Here is an 11,434-nt window from a genome sequence, read left to right as displayed (position 1 = left end):
CCCCCCCCCCCGCCCCCTTTGTCAAGCATTTGAGTGGTTGTGTAATGCGGTTTGGTTCGAAAGTTTGGTAGGACTTGCTAACATTCGTAAACTCAAGAATTTCTCCTTTTTTGTCCTCACATGCTTCAAAGTTAGAGCTACAAGGCGCTAAGACATCTGGATGAAAAAAAAAAACTCAGCAAAAATACTGGATTAAAATATCCATAGTCCACTGATTTCTTTCTAAAAGTTTTAGCCAAATGTGTGTGTTTGTGTTGCTGGAGTTTGGTTGAATTCAAATTAGTACCAGAAACCAACAACCACAAGTGCTAGATATCAGCAATTCATTTATTATAAGGGTATTTTTCTTTCATATTCAAAGTGGGAATGACTTAGGAAAAAAAATCAATGTCTTTGAGTGCCCATGTGAGTAAGAATTGTTAGGTTTCTGAATGGGAATTTCTGGGAATAGTTTATCCAATTTATTTTCCTTGTTTTCTTTTTTAATTCATATATGGGAGTGTATTAAAGTTTATGTCCTGCAAATTCTACGAGACCTTTTTCAACACATGTCAAGTAAAAATTCTCTGTAACAGGAAAGCTCTGTGTAATAGTTAAATTCAGTCTTTTTTCTTCAGTAGCACAAGCAATTGATGAAATAGAAAAAATATTTGTTTAGAAAAAATTGGGTGATGTAAAATATCTCATAGAATTGTCACAAGGGATTAAATAAGTTAATATAGGGAATAATTTAAAGTAGGGTCTAGTATTTAGTAAATGAAAAACAAACATCAGTAATTATAAGTGACCCAAGAACAATGATATCATCTTTGGATGAAAATATCATATGAATAATGACACACTCTTTTTTTTTTTTTTTTGACATACTCTTAGGATACAACTTTACCAGTGCTCTCTAGCTGTCAAGATGAAGCCATTCTTTTCTACTTACATTACAGTCACATTTGAAGAAACTGATGGAACAGACCGTAAATTGGTTTCGTCACAGTCAAGCTCCAGACCTTGGCAAAAACATTGCGCAGGCAGAGAACCCAGCACTGAGCAAGGGGAGGTGGCAAGGCGCGATCACAGCGACGGGCCAGGAAGGAGGGTCATGAAAAGGGGAAGAAGAAAAAACAGAAACACTATGAGAAAATCATTTAGCACAAAAGCAGACCATGTCTTTCCTAAGCAATTTGGGTAATGCTTTAAATTAAGGTTCCAAAGTTTGTTTTAAATGTTGTCTTAAAATAATGCTACATCATTAACATTTGGAAACATACACATTTGCCAGCCCATGCATTTTTTTAAAATAGCAAACTGTTCTCCATTTGTCGCAAAATGAATGAAATCATCTGCTCTTAAATCACCAAGAGGTAAACTGATAGTGAATAATAAGGGTTAATGTTTATGTTAGAATTGCCGTTTAAGAATTTCTTTTTTGGGGGGTGCCTGTGGCTCAAGAGAGTAGGGCACTGGCCTCATATGCTGGAGGTGGCGGGTTCAAACCCAGCCCTGGTCAAAAACTGAAAAAAAAAAAGAATTTTTTTTTGAGACAGAATCTCACTTTGCCACCCCTGCTAGAGTGCTGTGGCATCATAGCTTTTAGCAACCTCAGACTCTTGGGTCCAAGCTATTCTATTGCTGCTGCCTCCTGAGTGGCTGGGACTGCAGGTGCCCCATAACACCCAGCATTTTTTTTTCCTTATTGTTGACAGGCTATTTTTTTTTTTTTTTTAGAGACGGGGTCTCACACTAGCTCAGGTATGAGCTCAGGCGATCTGCCTACCTCTGCCTCCCAGAGTGTTGGCTGGGATTACAGATGTGAGCCACTGTAGCTAGGCAAAGAATTAAGTTTTTTTTTTTTTTAGACGGACCCTCAAGCTATCCCCCTGGGTAGAGTGCCATGGCATCACAGCTCACAGCAACCTCCAACTCCTGGGCTCAAGCGAGTCTCCTGCCTCAGCCTCCCAAGTAGCTGGAACCACAGGCGCCTGCCACAACGCCTGGCCATTTTTTGGTTGCAGCCATCATTGTTGTTTGGCGGGCCCAGGCTGGGAAAGAATTAAGTATTAATTAACATTTAGCATAATCAGAACCTTTAAAGGATGACTAAGTCATGTTTTAAAATTTCAAAATATTAAGGGGCTATACATCATTTTTAACTAGCAAGAAAGAGGTGATAGTGTTGATAGGAAATTTTTGAGGAAAATTCTGGAGTTCATCAAAGGACTTGTGTATTTTATTTTAGGTAAAAGGGTTTCTCTTTGTTGCTTAGGTTTGAGTGCTTTCGAGTTATCATAGTTCCTTATAACCTCAACTCCTGAGCTCAAGTTATCACACTGACTTAGACCCCCAGGTAGCTGGGACTACGGAGCACCACCATGCCTGGATTAATTTTAAAAGGTTTTTGTGGAGATGGGTGGTCTCCAATTCCTGGCTGTAAACCATCCTCTTGCCTTACCTCCCAAAGTCCTGGGATTATAGGTATGAGCCACTACATCTTGCCAAGATTTTTACAAATTATCTTTCGTTGGATTATGTATGAACGAAGGATGTCCAACTTCATTTATGGGAGTGAACTTTTTTTCTGCACAGCATTCTATTTTTGGTGATGTTGGAAAGAAGGGAAGAACGAGATGTGCGTCTTTGGCCATCTTGTGGGGCTGCAGCAATAATCTTAAGGATGGGGTTCAATATATATAAAGTCTACAAGAGACTTGCACTGATGTGTTCTTATAGCTCAACAGTATACTGAGACGACTATTCGGTATAATACATATAGTCTGATTTCTTCCTTGATGAGGAAGGAACAATTACTGAGAACAATGAGAAATGGTTCCCTTCCTCATTTACTTCTGGAGCTGGAAACTATAGAGCAGGGGTTACAGACCCAAATGTAAACGTGGACTGCATTCAGATGGCCGAGGGGAGCAGTTTCCTCTAACTGTGGCATGTTAGAACAGGAACATATGCCCTCTTCCAGCTTCCTCAAAGAAACCAGAGATACAATGTTTCATATAAGATTACCTATTTAAAAATAGTAATAGCAAACTGAAAACATTGTAAAACATCACTGGAGAAGCAGAATTGTTGATGAGAATTTTGGGCTTGCAGGCTTACAGTTCCCAACCTTTCTAGTAAAGCTTCCAGACAGTGGGCAAGTGTCTCTATGAGCACAGCTGGCCACAGCCTTTGCTCAGATTTGGTGACATGAATTCCTCCTCTCTTACCAAACTAATCTACAGACTCCTTCACAGAGATCAAGATCATGACTTAGATTTAAACAGAGTACCTGCCAAGAACTTTTAAACAGCTTTATAGTTTTAAGTACCTATTTTGGCTATGGATCTCTGAAAGTTGATTCTATCTCTTTTAGCTAAAGTCATACCTACTGTGTAAGCATAGGTTTATGGCATGGAGATCGGGAGAGTAGAGGTTAGGAAGAAGATAACGGTCCCCCAAATGAGAAAATAGCATGGGCCCAAACAGAGGGCAGTGAAATTAACATCAATTCCAGCATGGTTTTATAATATATTATATATATATTGAATTGAGACAATCCATATATGTTAATTACAGGGTTATCTGTAATAGGAGCCCCCCACACACAAATATCCAACAGCCAAGGAATGATTAAATAAATTATGGCACCTAAAAAATATAATATTACATAATATTATATATATTTTTAAAAATCTTGTAGTAACATGGATTCCCGATTATGCTAAATGTTAATTGAAAATTCGTTAAAATTGGTTTATACAGGAAACAAATATATTAAAATAAATAATATAAGGAATGCACCAGCAAGTTAATTATGGTAGCCTTAGAGTGGTTGAATTAATAATTCTTTCCAAATCTCTACGTTTTCCAAATCTTTCACATTTAAACTTTGTTAATACATTGGTTAATCATAGATGCTATATTTTCAATGATATTGTGGAAATGTGACTTTAAAAATGTGAATTCCTCGCATTCTTTCATCTAGTCAAAAAATGACATAAACTATTCATAACTTGATTTCCAATAAATCTTTCTAATAATCTGATTTAAATAATCTGATCCAGACACTAGGAACTTTAACTTCAGCTTTACCCTCAGATTTTATACACTTGATATTCCATTTTTACACTGCTGTCAAGTCTGAAAAAGATATCTAATTATTAGTTGAGAGTCTCCAAACTGTCTTGAAGGAAAAAAATTATGTATTTGTTCTTTGCTAAGTACTGATGAAAATAGCACTTCTGTATTTTTTTTTGTACATCATTTATTTCATCACTCCATTCCTTTCCTGTAATTACACTTGTGACAAATTTCTTTCAGAGTACAAGATCAAAATTTATTTCTCTTGCTGTTTTAATCCTTTTTCCTCCCGTTTGTTTCTTTTTGCTGGGCCAACCAGACTGTGAAAGTTACGTAACTCATTCTTTTCCCTCTCTGACCTAACAGCTACCAAATTCAGAACCAAGAGAGGATCTTCTCACATAATTTATCCTGTCATTGGCCTTTCTACCACTTCCCTTTTGTCTTAAAGTTTTTTGTCATTCCTCTTTCTACCACTTAATCTGCTGCCACTTAATTTGTGTCTTTCTTATGTCAGTGGTTGAAGGCTGTTAGTAGCTATATTTTAATTGCAAGTTGCTAAAAAGCCTTTCGGGAATAAGGTGAGAGATAAAAAGATTTACTTAATTAATTTATTTAAATTAAGAAATAGATTAAATTTATTTAACTCAAGAAATGAAGAGAAAATAATATACAATAAAAGAAAAAACTATATTTTGAGATAGTGAGGCTTAATTCATTCTTTTATTATATGACAAATTAGGCTCGGTGCCTGTGGCTCAAGTGGCTAAGGCATCAGCCACGTACACCTAATGTGGCGGGTTCGAATCCAGCCCGGGCCCGCCAAACAACAATAATGGCTGCAACCAAAAAAATAGCCGGGAGGCGTTGTGGCGGGCGCCTGTGGTCCCAGCTACTTGGGAGGCTGAGGCAGGAGACTCGCTTGAGCCCAGGAGTTGGAGGTTGCTGTGAGCAGTGAAGCCATGGCACTCTACCCAGGGGGACAGCTTGAGGCTCTGTCTCAAAAAAAAAAAAAAAAAGAAATTAAATATACCTTTTAACTATTTCCTTTCCCAGAAGTTGTCAGCTTTCTTAATGATCAAATTATTAATATTTGGTCTCCATCCTCTGTGAGGCAGGTGAGATGCTGAGAAAGATGGCTGAGTGACCTGCCCAATGTATGCACCTTTAAATTGAGGATTGTTAGGATTTTTTAAATTAATCTCATCTGAGCAGTGAAAACAAAAGTTAAACATTAAAAGCTAGGCTTTATAATTTGTGGTAGAACATAAAAGAAAAAAAGTGAAGTAAAGGATCCTTTCAACCTTTTTAACCAAGATTTTGAAAAGCTAGGGTCAAAATTATAGCTTCAAAACACAGACTTAACATTTGCATAATCTGCTAGGATAACCATGATTTATTTAAAAGGAGTTATTTTCATAGATCTTCCTCATCTAAAATATTACAGAGTTAATCATTGTCTTTCATCCCCCCTTACAAAAACTTACTTTTTGTAAGTTTTCAGTGTATCATGAAACCTACCAGGTCTTAACTGATAAGGCTTTTGTAGCTCTAAAATATAGCTTAGACTCCAGAAGATTTTTTGTTTGCAAACATTAAAATTCAAACATTAAAATACTTTACAGCAGAATTTATAGTGATTGTGAATCCATGTAACACAGCACCCTGACTGATTCACATTAGTTTTATTCACAATACTTGACATGATTTATTACTTTTACACTTAAGATCTCTGAGTCATTTTAACATAAAATTATCCAGTTAAGATTACATGTCTAGTAGAGTTTACAACCAGAAAACTATAATTAACATTTTTTTTTTTTTTATGTTGGATCCAACCTTTAAAAACATGGTGTCTTCTTATGAACTCACAGAGAAAGAGATGACCTGATACTTACAGCATTCAGATGTTTCTGCCCCAAAGGGATTTGGGGATGTCATTTTGTAGTAACTGGCAAAGTACTTGTCAAGTTGCAGAGACCATCCATTGTTGTCTACTAAAATAAAAATCAGAGAGCAAAAATGTTCAAGAAAACAGAAATATTATGATACATTGGGGAAGAAAATAGGTCCTTTCTTTAAAATAAACCACTGAGACTCATACATAATGAGATTAGCATTATCTGGGAATTTGCTACGAATATGAATTTCTGGGCCCCCAGTTGGAGATTTTGATTTCATAAGTCTGAGATGTCCCCCAGTTTCTGTTAAAAAAAGTTTCACTTTTTACTTATTATGAGTACATAAAAGTTGTACATATTTATCGGGTACATGTGATGTGTTTTTTTCTTCATGTTTTAATTTATTTTTATTTTTTATTGTTTGGGATTCATTGAGGGTACAAAGAATTAGGTTACACTGATTGCGGTTATTAGGTAAAGTCCCTCTTATAATTGTGTTTGGCCCTCAACCGATGTGCCATACACTGTGACCCCCCATCTCCCTCTCTCCTCCCTTGTCCCTGATCCCTCATTCTCCTACCCCGCCCCCTGCATTAGATCATCAACTGCCTTCGTATTAGAATTGAGTACGTTGGATTCTTGCTTCTCCATTCTTGTGATGCTTTACAAAGAAGAATGTGTTCCACGTCTATCCAGGTTAATGCAAAAGATGTAAAGTTCTCATCTCTTTTAATGGCTGAATAGTATTCCATGGCACACATACACCACAGCTTGTTAATCCACTCCTTGGTTGCTGGGCATTTAGGCTGTTTCCATGTTTTGGCAATTGTAAATTGAGCTGTGATAAACAGTCCAGTGCAGATGTCCTTAAGATAAAAGGATTTTTTTTTCCTTCCGGGTAGATGCCCAGTAATAGGATTGCAGGATCAAATGGGAGGTCTAATTTGAGTTCTGTGAGGATTCTACATACTTCCTTCCAAAAAGGTTGTTATTAGTTTGTAGTTCCACCAGGTTTGTAAAAGTGTTCCCTTTTCGCCACATCCACACCAGGATCTGCAGCTTTGAGACTTTGTCATGTAGGCCATTCTCACTGGGGTTCGGTTATATCTCAGGGGTGGTTTTGAGTTGTATTTCTCTGACAATCAGGGATGATGAGCATTTTTTCAAATGTTTATGAGCCATTCATCTGTCTTCAACAAAAAACGTTCTGTTCATATCTCTTGCCCAGAAGTAGATGGGATTGTTTACTCTTTTTCTGTTCATTAATTTGAGTTCTCTGTAGATTCTAGTTATCAACTGTTTATCAGATTGATATTCTATGTGTGATATTTTGATACAGGTGTACTCTGTATAATAATCAAATCAGGGTGACACCACCTCAAGTATTTATCATTTCTTTGTGTTAGGAACATTTAAATTCTACTCTCTTAGTTATTTTAAAGTATACCAGATTTTTAATAAGCACCATAGACGTTTCTGCACTAAGTAGTATTTAGAGCACATTTTAAGAAGCAGTATTTCAGACATACAAAAAGGTTGCACACTGTTTTTAGCATTTTAATTATGTTTCCCTAAATCTTCTCCAATCGTTAAAACTAGTGTTGAAGATGTATAAACATGGATAGATGGTCGTGATAATTAAATTTAAGAAGAAAGAAAACATGACTAGCATGATCTCATTTCTTTTATTTTCTATTACTTCTTTTTTTTAGACATCATAGTATTCAATGTGATTATTCTCTGGGTGGTTACATATTTTCTTATCTATATTTTTTTGATTCTTACATTAAACTTTTATATCATTAAAAAAAAAGCAGACCAAAATTATAAGTCTCCACTGGGGGGGCTGAAGGAAACGTTCTCTCACTAACTTTCTCACGATCTTTCGGTTATGTTTGAATATTAGAGATGATGAAGGCAGCGCTGTGTGGGAAGGGACTAAGGAGTTGGGATGAAGGAGTGTGGCTTCTCTCGAGATCTTTGCAGATGGTACAAGCTTCATCCCCTTGAGGGGAGTTTGAATGTGATCCCATGCAGAGCTTCTAAATTATTTCCCAAATGATGTAAAGACTGCTTGAGGATGCCCAAGCTTATAAACAGAAAGAGGAATTATAAAAATTTGTCCTAGTTCCGTAAGTTGGTATTAAATCTAGCCTGCCCTTTATAAAATGTTGTAGGTAGGACAGTCTTTGGGATAGGCTTGGACAGAGCCAGTTCTCCCCCATTTCTTGCTGTGGTTCTCAAAGATAATGTAAATATTCTGGGAATTCAACATAGTGAGACGAGGAAGAACTACCTGAAACTGCCCAGGTCTTATTCCTATCCCTTGGAGGGAAGGTAGCATTGGGGAGGAACTTTCTCTGGAAGCAGGATGTCCTTCAAAGATTTCCCAGTGAGTCACATTGCCCCTGAGGTACGTAACCCAGGCACCCGTCTTTTAAGGTCTCTCAGCCCCAGTGCTAGTGGGGCACATGCAGTCAAGACTCCATCTGCCCTGGGAAACTTTCTTGAGTCTTGGCAGAGCAGCTTACAGTGGCTCCCAGGCTGCTTTTGTCCCTTGCCTCTCTGTAGGTAGTTAACATGCTTCATGCGACTTGTTTCCTGTGAGTGTGGTCTGTCTCTCTCTGGACTAGATAAGTTGGAAAAAAGTACCCTGTGAACATGACTCACCCCATCTATGCATAGTCTGTATCTCAGGCTTCATTTCAGATATTACAACATTGCTTAGCTGCATGGAGTTTGTAAAACTGATTTCATCATACCCAGAGTTTCCACCCCGAGTGCTGGACTTTCAGACTACGTCTCCAGACACCACATTTTCTGTTGTGTAATATGTACTCAATTTGCCACAAGCACCTCAAACTCAATGTTGCCAAAATGAGACTCCTTGTCTTTTCCTGTATACACTTGTTACTCTCCAAATTCTCTGTATTTATGAAAAATCCACAGATCTATCAAACTGCCCCATACAGAAAGGGTAAAGTTGATTGGATGCAGCTCAGACCTGATTAAGTGTAACTTGAATGATTTTCCTTTTCTCGAGGCTATTCTTAGTTTTTCCATTGCCTATTAACTGCTCCCTAAAAATTATGTTTCAGAGTGGAAAGTTATTTTTACACAAATGCTATCTATACTTGTAAAATTAGACATCTTTTTAGAAGTCCCAGTAAAAGTAAAAAATTGGCAAGAAGACATTATTTAAATACTGTATTTGTAATCTTTTCTTTATTTAGCATTCCTCATTAATTATAAAATTTCTCTATTACAGAAGTCTTTGAAATAACAGAAATGGCAAAGTGGCATGATGTTATCTTGATTCGGAGGGAGAGAACTGATACGCCTCAGGTTTACCAACCGCAGACTAGAGTGCAGGACTCCAGTAACTAGGGGGCAAGGATCAACACGCTAGGAACCAGCAAGTACCAGCCATCGAACATCCAGAAACTAGTTCAAGGTGATTGCGAGGCTCCTAACACCTCGATGGTATCTGAGGTAGAGGAATAAGAGGCCGAGAGGAGCTGGTTGTGGTGGCTCACGCTTGTAATCCTAGCATTCTGGGAGGCCAGGGCAAGCAGATGGTTTGAGCCCAGAGATTGAGAACTCAGCCAGCTCAGAAGTGTGAGACCAGCCTGAGCAAGAGTGAGACCTTGTCTCTACTAAAACTAGAAAAACTAACTGGGTGTTGTGGCTGGCACCTGTGGTTCCAGCTACCTGGGAGGCTGAGACAAGAGGATCACTTGAACCCAGGAGTTTGAGGTTGCTGTGAGCTGTGACATCACCACATTCTACTCAGGACAACAGAGTGAGACTCTGTCTCAAAAAAAAAAAAAAAAAAAAAAAGCCAAGACAGACATTTGAAAGACCAAGCGTATATGTGTACAGCAAACAGAGACAATAAATTCTGAGACTATGGTGGGTTTCTGAACAAATGTTCTTCCTCCAGTCTATCCTCAGCTTAGATTGCTTTCTTGTTTTTCAGAAGTTGGTAGCTTAAATGTATGCTTTCCTGACCCCATGTAGGTACTTGTAATAGATAAGCTTCTACCAATTGGACACACGCATGTCAGACCTGAAGTTTGTGAACCCCAGTCTGAAGGGTACTGAGTGGAATTCCGGGAGGTTAAGCAGCCACCCTCAGAGTCCTGGCTTAACCCTCAGAGTCCTGGCTTGAGCCTCAGAGTCCCGCCCTGCTTGCTGAGTGCAAACAGATGATTAGCAGCAGCAGCAGTGGCAGCAGCAAATGCTTCTTGGTCTTGCTCCGGCAAGTATGGGTGGTACATTCTGCACCTCTGACTTCCATTTTTATAACCTTTAAAATGATTCTGTAAACTCATTCTTCCCTGTATGAAATATCTTTTGTTGTTAACCCCCTTGCCCCAAGTATCTAGAGTGGTTTCTGTTTCCTTTTTCCAGAGGGGGGCTGCAGATAACAGCCTCTCAAGGATAGAAACATTGGATTGCTTATCTGAGCTGGTTGATTTAGAAGATGATGACAATCTTGTTCCAATAAGAAAATGGGACTCTCATAACTTAAGGCGTACAGTGACACAAAAAGTCACTAAATCATCACTATGGCTGCCTGGAATAATATGCTTCTTAGAAGGCTAAACTCCAGCAAATGGTTGCTAGGATAAATCATTAGAATGAAAAAGAGAAATTTCAAGGGTTGTGAAGTGGGATGGCCCAGGAAATAGCTCTGGAGAGAATAAAAAGACAAGCTCAGAGTTTTACAGGATCAGCTCCTGGAAGCTCAGAGCTTTCTGTGACTACACTAAAATAATCTTTTATCTCTTGTCACTGATTTGCAAAGAGGGGGACCCTGTGAGTTGTACTGTATGTGTGTGCAGTTAAATTTGAGGACCCCAAGTCCCCGCCTCCCTGAACCTCCCTGGCCAGCAGAATCAGCTCCCTTTTCCTGTCTGATGCGGTTCCCTGTGGTTTGAAGATGTGCTGGTTACCTGACTCTGTAAATAAGCTGTCAGCTCTCCTCAGGCCCTCTCATTGCCGTGTTTCTTTGCTTTCTGACCTTTTATAACTAGAATCAGACCCCAGCACCCCTCAGCATGCCTCTTCGAAAGAAAAAATTGGCACACAAAAGATTTTGCTCTTTTCTGTAAGCAGGAGCCCAGGGAATTTGTGCGGGAATGATTTCTCACAGTGCAAGACCAGGATGCAGTGAGCTAGCTCAAGCCTGAGTTTGCAGATTGTTGACTGAAATCTGAACTCAAGGGTGGCTTAAGCTACATGAAATTGAGAGGCCACTGCAGACAGACGTTGAGTTTCCGAAGGGATAGATGGGGAGGGACATGCTATCGTATCCTACCACTGCAGTGGGCCTGTGGTGGGTGTACCATAGACCGACTCAGCTCTACTCAACTGGCCTTCCCTGGTGCGTCCCTGTAAGCGAGGCTGGGAAGCTGTAGAGCCAGGGTTTGGGATACACTCCTGAGCATTTTGGTTGGCAGGAG

At 38.8% G+C, this 11,434-nt stretch overlaps 1 protein-coding gene across 1 annotated transcript in view; it reads right to left on the bottom strand.

Moving 5' to 3' along the window:
- Positions 1-11,434, bottom strand: part of RXFP1 (relaxin/insulin like family peptide receptor 1) — a 120,023-nt gene that overhangs the window by 50,421 nt on the left and 58,168 nt on the right. Inside the window, exons 3-4 of the mRNA XM_023516044.1 lie at positions 5,964-6,062; positions 932-1,037 (exon numbers count right to left, since the gene is read on the bottom strand). Coding sequence (XP_023371812.1) covers positions 932-1,037; positions 5,964-6,062 — 205 coding nt within the window. The remainder of the gene's footprint in view (positions 1-931; positions 1,038-5,963; positions 6,063-11,434) is intronic.

The sequence above is a fragment of the Otolemur garnettii genome, unplaced genomic scaffold, assembly GCF_000181295.1.
Source record: "Otolemur garnettii isolate 467f Iridium unplaced genomic scaffold, OtoGar3 scaffold00085, whole genome shotgun sequence".
NCBI lineage: Eukaryota > Metazoa > Chordata > Mammalia > Primates > Galagidae > Otolemur > Otolemur garnettii.
The sequence above is the reverse complement of the archived record's forward strand: the minus strand, read 5'-3'. Positions and strand labels throughout refer to the sequence as shown.